Raw genomic sequence first — 19307 nt, forward strand, 5'->3', positions numbered from 1 at the left:
TATTTCACCAGTATTTATAGCAGTTCCTATTGACAAGAATACTGAAGGATTCCTAATATTATTATATGTGTCAGAAATTTAAGGTAATTTATTAGTAGTATGGATTTTTTTTTTATTTAACTTTTTTCCTTAATTCCATTTTTACCCTTTCATTCTAATGTCTTATTTGAATTTTGCTGATGCCTGGGTGGGCCCCCTTTCTTTATCAACCTGACAACGAATAGAACCGTTAGGGTCAATCTTGCAATTATCTGGAAATCCCAAGGGCAAATCCCCAACGCGCCGAAATTTCAGAGTGGTCCGACAAGGTTTCGCCGCCCGAAACGAAAAGCCCAAACCCCGATACTACTTGCCTCCACCCTGTCTTTCAAGAACTGAAGACCTGGAAATTACAATCATACCCCTCACCACCAAATGCGAAATTACCAAAAAGCCCCTTGCTCAACGAATTAAATAATGTTTCCTCCGGAGCCATTAATTCAAAATTTTTGGATCGTTACAAAAGTACGAAATACGAACCCTCGGCACTATAAAACAAAAATAAAAATAAACAAACAAACAAACAAACAAAAAACGAAATCGTGCTGTTTATAGTCGTACCTTGTGCTTCAACCTTTGTACCCTTCAGCTTCTTGAAATTTCGGTTTCTTTTTGATTCTTCTTTGTTTGCTACAGTGAAACGCAGCGAAATCTGCGCCGGCTCTCTGCTACAAAGCACTACTCGGATTTGCAAACTTTTTATTATTAGAAGTGGATTTTGATCGGATCGGATTCGGAGCTCCATACACAGAGAGAGAGAGAGAGAGAGTAGTGAGTGAAAGAAGGCTCGGATGTAGAGAGAGAAAGAGAAGGTTCTAGAGAGAGAGAGAAGGAGATGGAGGTGGAAATGGAAATGGAAATGGAAATGGAAGTTGAGCCGCTGTTTGAGGTTCGTGAAGTGGTGGACTTTGACTATGAGTTCGAAGCGGCAATGTACTTCGATTTGAGTCGAGCGGAGACTCGAGCGGAGGCTTGTGAAGCTGAGCTCTGGTTCGAGTCCGCTAAGGAGTACCCTCCTTCTCGTCAGTACATCTATCTTAAACCCTAATCTCATTTCAATCTTATCATAAAATACTAATTATTTCATTTCCATAAAAGTTTTCAATTTTTATTATTATTATTATTTTTTATTATCTAATCCAATGCTGAGTGCATTATGTATCACTTTTCATTCTCAATTTGTGCGTTTGTGTGTGATTTTGATTTTCCTAATAATTAAAAAAAAAAAAATCAATTTCTGTGAGTTATATAGGCTTATGTATATATATTTTTTAGTTTAATTTGAATTTTGTGTATTTTCTGTTACAGCTTTTGTGTCAAAGTTAGTTAAGAGAGAGGATATTCTGCTGGAAAATGTGAATACCTCACCAAAACCAAAGAATGTGGAAAGTACAATGGAGTCTGATGTTGGCGTGGGCCGAGATTTTTGTGCATTAGATGTGAATAACAAAGGTATTGTTTATGCCTGTTATCTTCTATTCAACTTGTTCTATGATTGTAATATGACCCCAAGTGCTATAATTCCTGTCAATAAGATTATTGCCGTTATTTAGTGTTCGTTTGGGTTAGCGCAGCTGTTTGAAAAGTTGCGTTTTTTAAAAAGTTAATTTTTGGAAACATATAGTCAAGTGTCTGGTAAAATTTGTGAAAAGATTGCCATTGATGTGAAAATGGGGGTTTTTTTTTGAAAAAGCATCCCATGAGCTGTGATTTGAAAACATGCTTTTTGCCTGGCTTTACAAATGCAAAGAAAAACGCCAATTTTTCCGCGTTATCATTTGAATTTGTTGATTTTCTGCACGAAATCACAGAGACAAACAGGCTCTTTATCTGGTCAATTCCTTCATTATACCAATGCTGTCACTCTGTTGCTTCCACAGCTAGTATGATATAGTACTTTTACAGGCATTGTAATAGTGGAGTATATAGTTCAAATTGTACCACTGTGGCTGGTTGATTCCATCGGATGATGGCAGTGCATCATTTTTTGATGATAGCCCATTTTTATTTTGATATGAGGTGCGTATTGTAGACATAGTTCACTCTCAAGGTTTAAGGCTTTCACAAACAGTTTCCTTACAAATTACACCTTTAGGATTGAGTCCCAAACCACAAGCATCTAAAGCCCTTTATTGCCAAGCTTGTTGTTGGCTAGGAACTCAAGTTTTCTTTACTGCATTTATTTTTGCAACCAACTGTTAGTAATTAAAGAATGAATATTGTGACTCTGTAGTTGGACTATCTATAAACATAATGAGACAAATTTCAGTGGATCTGTCGGTGGATGGTGTGGGAAAAAACAAAAAAAAGAACTTTCAAAACAACCTTTGTAGCATCTTTATTCTGTTTCTTGTCTAGACTGTGGTTGTCTAATGGTATGAATGTATGATGTCTTACATGGTCTTCCAGAGTGTGAAGGAATGGATAGAGGGATCTTCACTAAATTACAGAGTGGCAATCTGCAGAAATTTCTGAATCAACCCTTGGAATTAACTACAGGTGACCTTCTTTCTACCCTGACAAATAATGCATGTCATAAATGATCTTTCCAGAGAGTTAAAGACTTACCAATACAGCAATTTGTAGTGATTATTCAAATTCACAGAGGCATATAATTTTCACTACTATAAGGTTTGATTAAGTTCTGTTGTGCCATCTTAACTTACAGTCTGGAATGTGTGTGGTCTCTTGATCCATGCATTACAACTGTTAAAATTCAACAATTTTAACATAAAAATTAGTTGCATCTTCCATAGTTTAATCATGTTTCTTAAGATTGTCTTCTCATTATTGCTAATTTATTATGACTTTGTGTTTCTGATGCTCTATCTTTGCAGGCATGACATATTACAATCACCCATCCACTGACAAGCTAAAAGCTAAAGCAAAGTCTGCTGTCAAACCCTTTTTTCCTAGGAGCTCAACCTTGATGAAACCTACGGCTAGCCAGTTGGCTAAGCAAAATCGGCCTGTCCAAGTTAATGGTTCCAGGTGACTTTTGGAAACACTGTTTTCTTCATTTATGTTGTTATTAGTCCTTATGGTGATGGGTGAAAATCTTAAACAAACAGTTATTGAAGTGATGTTTTTAAAATTCTTGAGCCTTATCCCGTTATTTTGGGGCCAACTATGGATCTTTCATAGATTAGTCATAGTCAATAACAAGTATTCTTTTCTGCCATTCTATTCAATCTAAAGGCATATTCTTGTTAATTCCTTAACTGCCATTCCTTTTTTTACTACTTATATTAATGTTATTTTTAGTCTTTCTTTACATTTTTTCAATTTCTCAACTTGCATCAACTCACTCTCTCATTAGCGCATTAATTTGCTCTCCTTTAAACATGACCAAACTATCTCAAGCGATTCTCTCTCATCTTTTCACCAATAGGGGCCACTTATTACAAGATAAATTTTATGCAAGTTTAATACTGTATCTACTCTAATATGTTCTCTGTACCTTTTAGTACGCAGTATGGTATAAAAGCCCTGAATTTGTACATTGCCCTTGATTCCAAGATCTGGCAGGTCTTCTTATATGCTATATTCCCCTTTTAATATTCTGCTGCCCTGTTGTTAGATTTCAGTCTCAACTGGCTCAAAACAAGGAGAGGAGCATACATTATTCTTCTGGGGTTGAAACTCAAGCTTCTAAAAGGCAGAAGCTGGAGGGAGGTCACTTGCATAAGGTACAGAAATTGTGTCATCCTATGTTGTTTCTTTTGCCAGATTATATTTTAAAGAGCTGTCACAGAGGATATTTGCACTGTGTTACTGACCATATTGGAAATTTTAGTGATTGTCTAAAAGTGTGCTTGTTTTTGTTTTAGTTTTTTTAAATAAAAAAAATAAATGTTGTAAGAATTTTGTATGTCACAATACTAATAATTATTTCATGAATGCATGTTATTAGATATGTTTTTATGATTATGTTATTGAAAATTATTTATGAATCCTTCTAGAATGCTTAAAAAGGTTTTGATATAAGGGGGCTGCTATGTTCCAGGCAACCGACCTGACCCAACTCTTTGGAAGACTAGTGTTGATAATATTTTTGAAAGTATTTTTTCATGATAAGGCAGGCCACAGCCTCACGATTTGTTCTGTGTAACAGGTTACAGGCACAAACCAGGAAGCCAATTTGGTCCACAAACCATCTAAAAAGGTTAATTACATACTCTCGGTGCTTGCATTTGCCCCTCACATTAAACTTTGACTTTTTTGTTACACATTAACTTCTGTGCATTTCATAATTGTTACAGGCTGAATTTTTTGTACTCATTAACCCCAGAAATATTAGAATATACACTCTCATAAATTTCTATTTGTAATTTGCAACTTTTTGATAAATAACCCTTGCTACTAAGGTTTTATTAAATAGAATAAAAGTCCCACTGAACTTAATGAATCACTTCAATCAACAACAATAGCCTAGACTTGTCCCAATTTTTTTTTTGGGGCCGGCTATATCTCTCAACAAATTAGTCAAGGTCGGCCACATGTATTTTTTTCCGTCATTTTATTCTATTTGAAGTCATACTCTTTGTTACTTATTGAATTGAGACACATCCTTTTTTACTTCTTCTACTAATGGACCATTTCAACCAAAGGGGCCAAAAAATTGTAGGTTGGCTTTGAGGTTATACTGGGAAGCAAAAAAATGTTTTAGAGTTTCAAAGTGTTTACATTTTGGATCTTTTATGTAAAATGTAACTATTGGAAAGGTGGACTTGAAAGAAACATTGAACATTTCAAGGTGGTCTTGCAGGATGAAACAGTTGATAAAAACTCTGCTCATGGCAGAATGAAGATTACTATTCCAAGAGAGCCTGAGCTTGAAACAGCTAATAGGGCCCAAAGGATAAGGTTAGCCCTTGTTGCTATTTTGTCATATCTTCACAAATAAAATGGTCTTTTGTCTAAGCAGGCGGCTGGGCACAAATGACAATTTTCATATTTCAGGCCTAAGAATAGTACAGAACTAGAAGATGTGAAACCAGCTGCACGTAGATTCAAAGCACGCCCGTTGAACAGAAAAGTTGGTACTTGAAATTTATGCAGATGGAATTTTGTATATGTTGCTCCTGTTTTGGATCCCTCCCCTCAACCATATCAATATGTTTGCAATTTGCAGATTCTTGAGGCCCCTTCATTGTCACTTCCAAAGAAGAGCATTCCAAAGTTACCAGAGTTTCAAGTAAGTGTTCCATATCTGTTTTCTGCTTGTTGTTAGGGTAAACTTACTCTAGGCACAATTGTCATGGAAAACCAAGAGTTTTGTACTTGCTTTTGGAGAACAAGTTTGTGTAGTATTTGCAGGCCTAATTTTTGTTTTTCTATTGCTTCCCAGGAATTTCACCTAAAGACATTGGAGAGGGCTATGCAACACACATCTTCTTTTACATCATCCTCTCTTAGTTGCAACAATACTGATAAGGTCATCATCAAGTTATTTGAATTTTCAACATTACCTTATTCTAAATCAGAGTTTCATTGGCTCAAACCTTATGCCCAAGAAGCAAGAAGTACAAATTGGAATAATCATTGTGCCAGTGATACATGACTAATATTATTCATGCTGGCTGCAGTTGGTGATTTCCCTGTGTAATCTTTCCTGAAAATAAAAAAATTCTACTCTTTTCAGGGAATGGACAAACCTCGCACTTCAATTGTTGCAGGACATGGAAACCTGGAGCCCAGAAGGTAATACCGTATTAGTTTGAAACTTTTCATAACTTAAACATAAGAAAAAAAAAAAAAAAGGAAACGCCGAAATTATATCTGACAGTGGTATTTAATTGAGACATTAGTGCTTACTTATGAATGACTCTTGCTTTGTTTAGACCAAGTACCATGGATGTTATAAAGCAGGATGGATGTGATGTAACGCACAATTTTAAAGCTCGTCCTCTAAATAAGAAGGTAATCTTTGTTAGTTTAGATCATTTGCTAAATACTGTGCTAGCAATGCCAGTGTTGGACTTATTTCCTATCCTAATGCAGATATTTTCAAGTAAAGGAGATATTGGTGTTTTCCGAAATAGCAAGCGAGAAGCAACAGTACCAATGGTAGTCTATGGATTTTTATCTATTTCCTAGTCATTGTATCAATTAGATTTCTTGTTGACAGAATTATCTGAGATTATATGATGTTGTGATTTCCTCTATAGGAATTCAATTTCCATTCTGAGAAAAGGATTCAGCCTAACCCACCAACAGAACTGTTCAGCAAGGTATGCCTTGAAATAATTTAGTTGCGCTCTGCTGTGCCTGTGTCTCCCTTTTCTTTATTTAAAAATTTTATCTCCTGGTTTTCTCATTTCTTCTCCTCTTGGCATGCTAGCTCTCTCTGAAAGCTGAGCTCCAGCCAAATAATGGATCTCAGCTCAGATTGCCTCACCCTACCTCTATGTCTATGAAGGTTCCTTACTACTTTAACTTTCAAGTTTTAAATGGATATATCTAAAATTGATTTTGTCATCATTTTGTTTAGTACCTTACTGAGTATTCATTTCTTTCACTTTTTTGGTATAAGGGCTCAAAAGAAAACAGATTGAGTTCTTTTCAACCAGAACATGAGGTAAGCATGCCACTTTATTTCAATATTTATTTGTACCCAAACAGAATCCCTGCACCTCATCCTCCACTACTTGTTAATGGAGGGACGAGATGCCATTTGGTCTGAAAGAGCATTTGCTTTTTATTATGGATATATTATTTCATTTTTTTTCCCTTCTCCAATAATGAAAACATAACTAATAAATGCAAAGCTTTTGGTGATTCCTCATTGTGGCGATGTAATGTCATGTCCTCTTGTAGATACTGCATCCGATGAAGGGAAAACCTCCTATTTTTGGTGGACAGCAGATTCAAAGTGATGCCATCTTTGAAGGTGGTCTGCAGAGTAAGAGGTATGCCAATTGAATAAAGGACATCTGATGCAAGAACTCTCTCTCTCTCTCTCTGTTTTTAAATTTTCACATTCTCAGTTTGGTTGTATAACAACAACTAAGTCTTAGTCCCAAAACTCACAATCTGAGTTTGGTCATCTTGCTTTTAAATTGCCATAGGAGCATGGGTATCCGCTGAGAGCAAAAGAGGACAAAGTACCAAGAATGATTTTTCTCATTGCCAGCAGATTTGAGCTTCTGCTGTTGACGATGGAAGATTGATGAATGTACATAGGAATGTACTGCACATCAAAGATTATCAGCTCTTTTGCTGTATATGGAAATCTTGTTATCTCACACCTTTGAAGAAACTGACGTTCTCACAAAAATTATGTTGAATTAGCTTTTGCTTTTCATACAGTTTCTAGGTTTTAGTTCATAATCCAATAAATATGTTAAAAGGCCGGTGTTGTATAGGCAATTTAAGCCACCTCACCCTCATAGCATCTTTTTCCACCTTTTTATGTAGAACCAACACCAAATGTAATGACCAAAGTAAAAAAAATATATGAAATACAGATGTTTCCTCCAAAGTTAATGTATGTTAATGAATTTTTGCACTATTTGCGGCAAAGATAAATTTTTGTGGGATGCTAGTGGGCCAGATTCTTATTTAAAAAATGGGCTGACGCAAGGGTTAATTGATGCAAGAAATAGAGAAGCAAAATTTACACCAACTTCATTCATGTTCTTGTATTCTGAACCGGACTTCTGGCAGGAATCACCAGGGATTTGCATTGTGCATCACTGGATTTATTGTAAAATTATATTTATACATGTTCTCTTTCTATGGCAGTGATGCAACTATTTAAGAGCCAAAACGGCATTAAAAGGAAATTGACCGTAACACCATGGTAAATGAAATTCAATACCCATTTGGATGATTTTTTTTCTTAATTTTAAATTCTTGGATTTGAAAGCAATTTTCACAAAGCTAGTTTTGTGGCAGCATACTTGCACAGTATGTATAAGATTTGCATTTTAAAATCATTTGGACGCTACCCGCATATAAGTAAGCTTCTCATTGTCGGGAAAATTATTTACATGTGATACATAAATTGTGACTATAGCTTCTGATTGAATCATTTCAGTACCCTGCTTTGTCAGAATCCTTGTTTACTGAACTGTTCTTCGTTAAAGCCTGCTTTGTCCAACGCTTAATATCATAGGCTCTTTTGAAGGGCTTTTTCTCTTTGACAAGTCTTCTCTTTTTAATGGCGATGGCAAGATCATTTGGAAACAGTGTGTGCCAAACAAAGGCATGAAGAAGGGTGGAAAAGAACAAGATGGCCACCATTGTTGATGACACAAAAGAAAGGGTAAGCGCAAGGCCCTTGCTTATAATTGTTGGAACCTGCTCTGCGTACTTGATGGTTGCCACCGAGGCTGTTGTCATGGGAAAGGTGTATGACCACCATGCCACAGAAAACCTGCAAGATTTATTAGTGAAGGTTAAATTTAGTGGTAAATGGCTAAGTTTGACGGTATTTAGAGATGATGATATAACTTCATTTGACTGGAAAATGGTGTTTAGCTAAATTATCAGTAGGATTCATTGCATAATTTTTTTGGTGAGGTTTTTTAATTGATTAAAATACTATCAATAATTAAAGATTTTGCAGTCTTCAAATTATTACTTACATGGGGGGTAAGCTTAAGCCTCCCTTTTCAGCGTGAATAATTTATAAGAAATAATAGCTTACCTAAATCCTGTGAAGAAGTTGATTCGTACAACCAGTGAGACATAAAGAAACAATGCTATGAAGTAGCAAGTCCTTGACAAGCCATCAAACTCGCCATAGATTGTTTGCCAAGCAAGGCTTGCAGCAGATGGAGCAGCAATGAACATGGAGTATACAGGGTGTAGCTCTTTAGGCAATGTTTCACTTGTTGGTAATCTCTGATACAAAGTCACAAACACCACAAGATAATGTGAAAAGCCTACTGCCCACAAGAACTTAGCAGCCTCATTCCACCCCACTTTAGAAGCTAAAATAGCACCCACAAAGTTGCCAACTACTGAAAGATGAGAAGAGGGATTGGCTACTTTACAAAGACGCCTCTTCCCCCCTGAAAGCCACTGGCCGTAGATTTTCAGCTCGAGTAAAAAATATGGAGCCATGAAGCTGCACCATATGGCAGGGTGAAGGATTTGAGGTTCTAGCATGGGAGGTGCACCAATGGCTAGGAACATGCAGACAACCCAGGGGGCAAAGAAGAAGTTAACACGGACGGGGTGGAAGAACTCTCTTTTGACAGCTTCAAAGTAGAATATGCATTTGAGTATGTAGGTGAAGGAGACGGAGATAAGGACTGCAAGGGCTAATAGCCAGAGACCAAGGTTGATGAATGGTGTAATGTGGAGAAATTTGGTTGCAGGGCTTGTCGCCAAAGTACGCCATAAGACCGCTTGGCTGCTAAGGCCAAGACAGATACCAAAGCATCCAATTGGGAACCGGAGGAGGAAGGGCCATTTCTCATCTTTGGGGAGGAGAATGTCTTCGTAGTCCTGCACGATAACAACATAAATGTAAGTTGAGATAATGGCAATAACAAAGGCCTCTCCTTGCTGAAAATATTAACTTTGTCATATAGCATTTGGCTATCTGATTGAAAGGGGTTCATGAGTTGCATTTAAGTTCAAGAGACTAAACCAGATACAGTTTTGAAACATTAGCGTCATCATCGAATTCTGAGAATAAAATCAGAACTCGAAAAGTAAAAGATCAAATTATGCAGTTCAAGTACACTAGATGGTAATAAAGGACAACTTGTTCTGATAAGAATGAAAAAAAAAAAAAAAGTAGAGCCAAGGTTTGAACTTAAAATTAAAACCACTTAGCTTTGATCATACCATGCCATGATAAACTACTGCTTTTATTAATAAGCTGGAAAGGGTTAATTAATTACCTAACCATTATTCTAACATTAATGGAGTTTGGACGTTTCGGTTGGAAAATTAAGAGTTTTCCAGTATAGTTACAAAACTCTCGGCGAAAATTATATTCATTTTTCAGTAACCAACCGAATGCGTATTCAAAGTAACTCTAAAAAAATGAAGACACAGAAACGTATGCTTTCAATCACTAATCATACTTGCCTAGTACGTACATTTCGCAGCATATAATTATGTTTAAAGAAGCTGTCATGACGAGCAATACATTAGCAAGAACAATCCAAGAGATACAATCATGCAACACACACGCATATATATATATATATATACACATATACAAGTTTACCATGAAAATGTGAATATTACCTTGACTTGGTCTAGTTCAGGTCCTCTAAGGGCAGCAAAGTATCTTCCAGCAGGAACACTTTCATTAACCGAGTCATCAAGCCCAGTAGAGCCATCCTTCCTTTGAGACACCATCTCCCTCTCTTTACGTGAAGGCAACAAAGGATTCTGCTTACTGAGAGTTGGTTTCGTCTTGAACAAACTGAAATCTCCTTTCGGTGCTCCCAAACCAATCCTGTTAGCCGAATCAAATCCTCCTAAACTTCGTCCACTTCTAGTAAGAACCCTCCTATCATCTTTGGCCTTGGACTCCCAATTGTGCACTGAAAAACCCGTCTCTAGAGAAACTTGCCTGTTTAAGCTCCTATGTGGTCTCTTATTAGTGTCTCTAACTTTGATGGGTCTGTTTATACGCTTATGATCAGCTTTATCTATCTTTTGGGTTTTTCCCTTATCTTCTTCTTCGGGTAAGACTTCATGGATATCTATAAAATGGGTCTCAAAAGAACTAGGAAATGCAGGCCTTCTTTCCATTTTGCTTCTTCTAAAGAGTTAATTAGCAAATACTACGCTTAGTCCAAGAGCTAGTCTTTAGTGTTAAGTTTTTTTATATATAGTTGATATATGATATTTTTTACAAGTTGTTTGTCTCAAATCGTGGGATGCTTCACGAGAAGTGGAAAAGAAGTAGGTTTTATTAGGTGGTTGATTATTTGTTAGATGAAATGGGAGCCAATACTTTATCGAATAAAAGTTATGTTTGGAAGGATATCCGTGAGACGGTATCAAATTAAGGTTCTGTGGCTTCGGAGCTTAGCACTATATTAAAGCTTTGAGACCAACTCCGAAGAAGATTGGAAGAGCAAATTGTGCCATGCACAAGAGGGAGAAAGAGAGTGATCTTTCGACAATTCACGTGTGGTTCGGGAGACCCCTTCATGCACAAATCTAACTATCCTAAGCCACTGTTGTATGCTACACATTGTGGCTTGTTACTGTTTTGCTATTCTTTAATCCAAAACATCAACCCCACCTTCCCTTCGACCCTTTCCCCTGTTCCCCACTATCTATATAACCAAGAAAAAAAAAATCTAAAACGACAACATGTAGAGAAAGAACAGGAAAAGAGAGCGAGAGGGATGGGATGTTATTGTAGCATGTTTGGATGCATTCTTTGAGGGTAGATAAATGATTAAATGTGGGGGTAAATTATAACTTATCCATATGTGATTTGCTTAAAATTTAAGTTATCCACATGTAATTTGAAATTTGACATTTTACCCACCTAAGATTTACTCAGTTAGTGTTTTGTAACTCATTAATATTAAAAATATAGCTAAATATATAATTTTACTCAGCTTTTATATTTTTCTCCTCAAAAAACACAAAAAAGAAAAGAATTCAGCGGAACATTTGCATCACGTGATTTCAAACCACAAGTTAGCAACTTAAATTTCAGTCAAATCTCAGGTGAGTAAAATGTTAAATTTCAAATTACAAGTAGACAAGTTAAATTTCAGGCAAATCACAGATAAGAAGTTGTGATTTCCCCTTAAATGTGACTTAAGTGGTATCATAGATATCCACTTAAAGCAATTTTTTATTTTCCTTTAAGAAGGAAAATTAAAAAAAAAAAAAATCATGTGAGGTTTATTCTTCTTCTTCTTCTTCTTCTTCTTCTTCTTTATTTTTTATTTTTTATTTTTATAATTTAAAAAAAAAAACTCTTAATAATTAATTAAAATATAAATAAAATCTAAAAAATATTATCATTTATCTTTCTTTATTAGGAATTTATGAAAAAAAAAAAAATATAAATAAAATCTAAAAAATATTATCATTTATCTTTCTTTATTAGGAATTTATGAAAAAAAAAAAAAAGCCTTAACTGATAATGCTGCTAATCATTGCTAATTCTTATGCTTATTAAAATTTTCAAATAAGTTCTGAAAAATAAATTAGTATGAAAATCTAAATTGAAAAGACACATCTAATTTTTTAAACATCGCAAATTTTCCATTGACGTTCAGTTCAGATTACTTTCAAATAGTTTGAAGTAACTTTAAATGTCCTTAAAGTAGTTTCAAATGTGTTGGAAGCAAATTAGAAAAACATGAATTTTTAAGTACTTAATTACTAATTAGATGTGTCATTTCAATAGATTTTCATACTGATTGATTTTTCATAAGTTATTTAAAAAATGTAGTAAACATTCAAAAAATTGATTTTATTATATAAAAAAGGTTCATTAAGAATTAAAACCAAAATGATTCTCATGATGGTCATGGTTTGATATTGGAATTTCTTAGTAACATTCATTGTTATGGTCTTGGAGTGTAATAAATGTCCAATTTGCAGTTTCTGGAACTATTGGTTTGTAATACTATGTTGTTGTTGTTTTCTTTCTTGAGAAACTTTGTAATACTAGGTTGTAGGGACCGAATTTGAGCACTTCTACTGTTAAAGTAGACTCAAGCCCGGTTGGCCCATTATAATGAATTTGTAGAGAGCGGGTTCAAGAACTAGGCCCTAGCGAGGAATGCAACAGCTAGGCCTGGTTGCGCGTGGATTGAATGGCATGAACGTGGGTTAAAATACGCAATGGTGCTCATCAGCTCTTCTCTCAGGAGCTTGCGGTTCTTATTACTTCCTTCGTGATTGGTTACAAGAGTTTCTGGGAGAATACCGGTTGCTACCGTATTCTTTCTCCTCTTTTTTCCCCCTACTTCATCTAGAGGGATTCTTTATATTATATATTCCCCCTCAACTGATCCTAGCCTTATATTTGTTGATCAACCAGGCCGCTATTTGAGTGCTTGTCCCATCAGCTGCCTTTCCATCCTTCCTGTGGGTTGCGGCAACAAAGGCAGCGCTGTTCAGGGGTCATCTTCTCATTAATGCGGCTAGAACGTTAGTTGTGGGCATTTAATGTGGAGGTTACAATTCGTCCTAGACCTGCTCCTCCACCATGCTTCCATGGCTGACACGTTGCACTTGCCCTTTCTCTTTGGATGCTCAAGAAGGCTGTTCCTGGTGGCTGATTACTTCTTCTCCCAACGGTCTCGGCTGGCCGAAGACAACATCATCCTCGGCGATGTTTCCTGGCAACTTGGGCTACCTGTGTTCCTTCTCGGACATTCCTTGATCCTCAGCATGGGCCTTGGGCCGGATATAAGATGGGCCGGGGTTGTCAGATTATCAAGCCCCACATAGGTTTTTAATATCTTCTGTACTATTAATAAAATGATTCTCCTGTTTCGTCTTTAATTTTTGACATACCAAAATATCATTATACAAATTCTGAAATGACATACTCTTTAGTTAAAACAGTAATACTATCTCAAGGAAAAAAAAAAAAACCATTATCCTCACCACTCATTTGTATTCATATGTTTCATTCCTATTTGTATTTGTTATCTATTTGAATTCAAATACTTTAATTATGTTTATAAAAAAATATATAAAATTATTACTTCCAAAAAATGTTAAAAGAGTAATACTATCTCATGTACCCAAAAAAAAAAAAAACCATAATTCTCATCCATTAATATTCAAATGTCTGATTCATATTTGTATTTATTATCTATCTGTATTCAAATACTTTAGTTATCTTAATTAAAAATAAAAATAAAAATAAAAAATAAAAACAAAAAACAAAAAAAAAAACCTACTACGTCATGTAAAAACTACTCATTCTTATCTCAAAATTTCTATGGATTTTTTTTTAATTCTTTAAAAAATTCCAAAAATTTTATCATCCAAATCTCCATCCATCTAATGTATATCGTCTTTCTTTTGTTATTTTTTTGTTAATTTTTTTTTTTACTTATCACAATTCTTATCACAATCAATAAATTCAAATGTCTCATTGGGTTTCAACTTCTTGCTGTTTTCTATCTCATTCTTAAACATTATTTAATATTACCTTACCTTTTTCTTAAAAAAAAATATACGCATAGTTATTTGTGTATCACTTTTAAACATTGTAACACTAAACCAAAAAAACCAAATAGTATATAAAAAAGAGTATTATTACACGCGCAAAACACGTGTAGCGAGTCTATTTAATTAAATAAGCCGATTGCAATCTATAGTACAAGTTTAGCACACGACACAAGTTAAATTTCCACGCAGCTTAGGCAATGAGTCAAATGACATTTAATAAACTTTTTAGAATTTTTATACATCAACTCAAAACTTTTTTTTTTTTTTTTTTTTGGATGGGTATACATCAACTCAAACTTAATTTTGGACCTGGTGGCCTATAGGATATTGATGTGGTTCATGTGGAAACCTTGGACCTACAAAGTTTAGACGTTTTGCGCTAGCATATCTGCTGCTCTTGGCCTCTGTTCAAAACATAATTGGTAGGGTAAGCTCTTGCCACCTGCAGGGACAATTCTACTCACAGGCAAGTCTTGCGAAGAAATTGTCCGCCCAGCCCTGTATATAGGTTGAGAGATCTTAAATCAAGTGAAGGCGAGAATTTTTTAATCATTAAATATTCAGCATTCATATAACATAAGAAAAATTCCATCCCTTCAATGACGACAATAGACCAATTAAAAGGGATGTAGTATAGCTTGGTAGCACCTTTGTTTTGGATACAAAATGTCACGGGTTTCAATCCTATCAATTCTATCTCTCCTCTAAATGTTTCATTTGAAAACACTAGGAGGTGCTAATCAGTTAAGCTACAAAACTCTTCTTTTCATGTGTGAGAGAATAAATTATCATATCGTTTTATTTTAAGAGACTATTTTTTTTTTTTTTTTTTTTGGATGGGTATACATCAACTCAAACTTAATTTTGGACCTGGTGGCCTATAGGATATTGATGTGGTTCATGTGGAAACCTTGGACCTACAAAGTTTAGACGTTTTGCGCTAGCATATCTGCTGCTCTTGGCCTCTGTTCAAAACATAATTGGTAGGGTAAGCTCTTGCCACCTGCAGGGACAATTCTACTCACAGGCAAGTCTTGCGAAGAAATTGTCCGCCCAGCCCTGTACATAGGTTGAGAGATCTTAAATCAAGTGAAGGCGAGAATTTTTTAATCATTAAATATTCAGCATTCATATAACATAAGAAAAATTCCATCCCTTCAATGACGACAATAGACCAATTAAAAGGGATGTAGTATAGCTTGGTAGCACCTTTGTTTTGGATACAAAATGTCACGGGTTTCAATCCTATCAATTCTATCTCTCCTCTAAATGTTTCATTTGAAAACACTAGGAGGTGCTAATCAGTTAAGCTACAAAACTCTTCTTTTCATGTGTGAGAGAATAAATTATCATATCGTTTTATTTTAAGAGACTTAAAAGTTTCCCGTACATCATGAACTAAGAAGAAAAATTAATGTCATTTATATATTTCTTCTATTTCTTCTAGAAGTAACAACCAATCAAACATCTCTATAATCAAATCGCTAGTCTACCATGCTTCATGCTTGAAATGTTTATGTTGGGTCCATAGGATGAGGTTGGCAAATTGTCACCTTGTGCAATCAAAATTTAGAATCTTAAGAGTATCTTGAGTGTATTTGAAGCCGAGTTCAAGTTCAAGACACAAGCCAAGGTTCAAGTCGTAAAAAGACCTAAAATTTATGAAATCTTGACTTCCATTCGATTCTAGTTTGACCAATTGAGATTTAGCTTATCTCAACCGACTGAACCAAAATCTCAACTGATTGAGATTCGTGCAAATTCTGCCCTGTGTTTTTGTTTCAGCTGATGCACGGTTATAGGGTTTTGCAAGTCAAGTATAAGGGCAACCCTAGAACACGATTTTGGTATGTTACATTAAACTAGATTGAACATCTCTATTAGGCTCACTTTTTTTTTCGGAGTTATTAAGCTCACGAATCATTATCAGGTTTCAACTTTCAACTACGTATTGAGAATTGCTTAGGGCCAAAAAGACACCATTTTTTAAATAATAATAATAATAATAATAATAGAAACAAAAGCTTATAGAATATGGAGAATCACGACTGAGCCAAAAAAAAAAGAACGAAGAAATAAGAAGAGGAAGAAACTAACAAGAAGAAAAACAATGAATGAAGTTCCTTCTGATGAAAATGGTGACTAATTTGAGACGTTTGACAAGCTCTACCTTGAGCTTGACGATACATGTGAGCCGATCGCAATCCCAAGCTTTTACCCCCAAAAAAATAGTGACAGAATCCCTTCCGAATTAATTAATTTCATTAATGGCTTGTTTGGAAGTTTAGAGAGGGAGGAGAGTAGAGGGGAGTAGAGGGAAGGGGAGTAGGGGGGAGGAGAGTAGAGGAGAATGATTCACCTCCACCTTATTTGGATGTTTTTAAAATTAGTAAGGAGGAAGGGAGTAATTAGCCATTCCCCTTGTGTAATTTTGTTAATATAATAAGGGTAAATTAAGTAATTTACTTGGTCAATAGTTTATGTACTCTACTCCCCCTCCAAATCTCTCCAATTTGGGGGAATTAAAATTGGGGGCTAAAGGGAGTCCAAACCCCTCCAAATTCTTCCAAACCCTTCCCCCTCATTCTTTAAAAAACTTCCAAACAAGATAATTGCATTACTCTCCCTCCCTCTACTCTACTCCCCCTCCTTTTTTAAACATCCAAACATGCCCTAAGTTAACCTTTGAGAAAGCTGAGTTTTACCAAACATTACATCTTACTGTCCAACACTCCAACAAACGCAATAAATAGAATTCAAGCTAGCTAGGCTGAGAAAAAAATTTCAACAACCACCAAAATTTAAACAAAGGGCATATCTACACGTCCCAGTCTCTGATGCAGACAGATGCACAAAGAGAAAACTCACACAACAGCACAGCAAATGCATTGCACCAAATATAGCATGTCTATTAGCAACCAACGTGATTATTTTGACCAACAATGAGATATCTCTGGCTTAAACTGCATGGGAAATATGTCACCTTCAAGTTAATCCTTACCGACACACACCGGGTGCAGATTGGTACAGAGTACAGACAGATAGTTGCAACTTGATCAATCATTCCACCACCAATGCCCATATTCAGAAATGTCCCCAGTAGAAAAAAGGAGGCATGTAGGGCATGAAGATGTTGGACGTCAACTTTTTGCTGATACAAAATTTACTGGAGATTTAGATCATTCTCATTAGCTATAGGTGGAAAAATCTTTTTACTACCATTACAATGATTCTCAATGACGTTTAATCAACTCAAAATCTCTTTTGACTCGACGTAAAACAGAAGTTGTGCAGCTTGTGCTAACAGGAAAAATATAACATAACCCAAGATAACGACAGCCACAAAGAAAAGGGAAAAGGTGAAGAACAAGAACAATAATAGAAGCTATAATGCACTTAAAATCATAGCCAACACATAATAACAAAAAACCCTGTGGCCAGGCCTGGTGGTATGCTAATACAAATGATTAAAAGTCTATTTGGAAGCTCCTGGCCTTTCGTCTCAGCTTTAAAAACAAAAAAAAAAAACAAAACTAGTTTTATTTATTTATTTTTAGAATAAGCTAGCTTATAGTTTTGTCTTACATTTAAGATAAAAGTTACCAAAGACTATATCTTTTGATAAAAACCGTGCTTCCGGAAACTAGAAGGTTCCAAACACACTGAATTTGGATAAAAATTAAATCCTTGCCTCTAGAACAAATGAAAAATAAACAAATATAAATACAAATAAAATGAGGAAGAAAAAAATCCTCATCAAATGAGCTTGCTTTTACTACTTCATGGCTCCCACAATAAGCAATGCTTTTCACAAGCACAAGTGATTTCAAATTCACTAGAAAACCAACTTTCATGCATTTCTTCTCCCAGCAAGTAATACCAAATTATGATGTGATTAGCAAATAAATAGTTTGGCTTCTTCCCATCTTCCCTTCTAACAAATGTAAAATCCTCATCCCAAACTTTAAACACAGCATGAAACTAATTCTATTTGAATTGATTTCCCACCCAAGGTTGTTGAATTTCACGGTACTTATTTTTTGAGACTTTATAATGCTCAAAATGATTCAGTAGTATTACCGGCAGAAGTAGTGTGTGTGTGTGTGTAAAAGAAAAAAAAGACATTAATTAAGGAAGTAACAAAGAATACGATTCTGGATATGATAGAATGACAGAGAAACATACATATGGCTGACCTCAAATAGTTTGTTGAGGATCCATAGCTGACTCCAAAGTTCCAAGATTAAGGCCTTGTTGGTATACTGCTCAAAATAATCCCTCTCTCTTGAATCATTTCCTTGCAAAATTTTATCAGTCTTTTCATTAACAACACAACACACCCTATGTGACAGAGTAAGTCTAAAACCTTCGCCTGAAGAGCTAGAAATCAAAGCATCAAAGAATTCCCTTAAAAGCCACTGATAATCTAGCCAACAAGTCATATTATGTTGTCTTATGCATTATGATTATCTCCTACTCCCAAAGACATAAACAATTGAGATCGAAGTACTAAGCAACAATTGCAACACATTTGAGAAGCAAATCAAAACTTAATAACAGCAAAGCAAAAGGCAGTAACCTCAGTTTCCTTGGAAAATAAATTTGGGATCCAACAACCATTAAAAGTTAAAATGGTCTCTTCTACTATTCTGATAAAAACCAGATTGCCCATCAATCATTTAATGCTAATCAATATAAATCCGACAAGATTCAATCTTTTGTGTTTCGTAAATCCAGTTCATACTAAGTAGAAATTTGCATCCAGGTAAAGACAGAACCAATATAACCAATGCCAGCAAAGAAGCAAAAAGTGAAACGGACAGAACCAACATATATACAGACAATATGTGAGGCAAAATGATGGTCAAAAGACAGAAATATTTTTTTAACCAAATAGTTGTATGAGAGAGTTTTCCTCCTCACAAAAAATAGTACATCTAAAATTGATATCTGAATCCAGTCTTCTACGTTCTCAAAATGCTTACACACAGGGAGAAAGTAAAAAAATGAGAGAATTCTTCTTATATTCTCTAACAACTAACTGCCCCCACCAATTAAAAGCCCCCAAAAATAGAGAATAAACAACCCCCCCCCCCCACCCCCCCAAAAAAAAAAAAAAAATCAAAATTCCC

The 19307-nt window shown here is 35.3% G+C and overlaps 2 protein-coding genes and 1 long non-coding RNA gene across 7 annotated transcripts; 1 reads left to right on the top strand and 2 right to left on the bottom strand.

The window, feature by feature from the left end:
* Positions 1 to 552: 552 nt before the first annotated feature.
* Positions 553 to 7522, top strand: LOC112029561 (protein TPX2). 2 transcript variants are annotated; one of them, XM_024062243.2, is made up of 18 exons: positions 555 to 1061; positions 1348 to 1491; positions 2449 to 2538; positions 2877 to 3030; positions 3620 to 3728; positions 4154 to 4204; positions 4808 to 4905; positions 5002 to 5077; positions 5174 to 5236; positions 5390 to 5476; positions 5684 to 5742; positions 5883 to 5961; positions 6043 to 6108; positions 6210 to 6272; positions 6383 to 6460; positions 6575 to 6619; positions 6859 to 6950; positions 7110 to 7522. In XM_024062243.2, the coding sequence occupies exons 1-18, from the start codon at positions 875 to 877 to the stop codon at positions 7126 to 7128; spliced, it is 1560 nt and encodes a 519-aa protein (XP_023918011.1). In that variant the 5' UTR covers positions 555 to 874; the 3' UTR covers positions 7129 to 7522. The 2 variants fall into 2 exon arrangements, with proteins under 2 accessions (XP_065629255.1, XP_023918011.1); XM_065773183.1 differs by lacking the exon at positions 7110 to 7522 and having other exon boundaries at positions 553 to 1061; positions 6585 to 6619.
* Positions 7523 to 7962: 440 nt separating this feature from the next.
* LOC112029560 (guard cell S-type anion channel SLAC1) lies at positions 7963 to 10764 on the bottom strand. Its single transcript, XM_024062242.2, has 3 exons — positions 10252 to 10764; positions 8693 to 9498; positions 7963 to 8419 (listed from the first exon to the last, which is right to left on the bottom strand). Exons 1-3 carry the CDS (start codon positions 10762 to 10764, stop codon positions 8077 to 8079), a joined length of 1662 nt encoding a protein of 553 aa, XP_023918010.1. The 3' UTR covers positions 7963 to 8076.
* A 4241-nt stretch (positions 10765 to 15005) lies between these two features.
* Positions 15006 to 19263, bottom strand: LOC112029569 (uncharacterized). Of its 4 annotated transcripts, none has more exons than XR_010628869.1 (3): positions 18372 to 19263; positions 17177 to 17326; positions 15006 to 15234 (listed from the first exon to the last, which is right to left on the bottom strand). It is a non-coding gene; the product is annotated as an uncharacterized LOC112029569 (long non-coding RNA). The 4 variants fall into 4 exon arrangements; XR_002884756.2 differs by having other exon boundaries at positions 17177 to 17341; XR_002884755.2 differs by having other exon boundaries at positions 18361 to 19263.
* Between the last annotated feature and the right edge of the window lie 44 nt (positions 19264 to 19307).

Source organism: Quercus suber, unplaced genomic scaffold (genome assembly GCF_002906115.3).
Source record: "Quercus suber isolate HL8 unplaced genomic scaffold, Cork oak 2.0 scaffold_70, whole genome shotgun sequence".
In the NCBI taxonomy this organism is placed as follows: domain Eukaryota; kingdom Viridiplantae; phylum Streptophyta; class Magnoliopsida; order Fagales; family Fagaceae; genus Quercus; species Quercus suber.

Bases quoted from the DNA above. Each gene is read 5' to 3' on its own strand.
- LOC112029561 (XM_024062243.2), top strand. From the start codon at position 875: ATGGAGGTGGAAATGGAAATGGAAATGGAAATGGAAGTTGAGCCGCTG. The intron at 6,461-6,574 runs GTTCCTTACTAC...TTTTGGTATAAG, and splicing joins CTACCTCTATGTCTATGAAG to GGCTCAAAAGAAAACAGATT. The intron at 6,620-6,858 runs GTAAGCATGCCA...GTCCTCTTGTAG, and splicing joins CTTTTCAACCAGAACATGAG to ATACTGCATCCGATGAAGGG.
- LOC112029560 (XM_024062242.2), bottom strand. From the start codon at position 10,764: ATGGAAAGAAGGCCTGCATTTCCTAGTTCTTTTGAGACCCATTTTATA. The intron at 9,499-10,251 runs GTAATATTCACA...GTTATCGTGCAG, and splicing joins CTGAACTAGACCAAGTCAAG to GACTACGAAGACATTCTCCT. The intron at 8,420-8,692 runs GTAAGCTATTAT...TAAATCTTGCAG, and splicing joins AACTTCTTCACAGGATTTAG to GTTTTCTGTGGCATGGTGGT.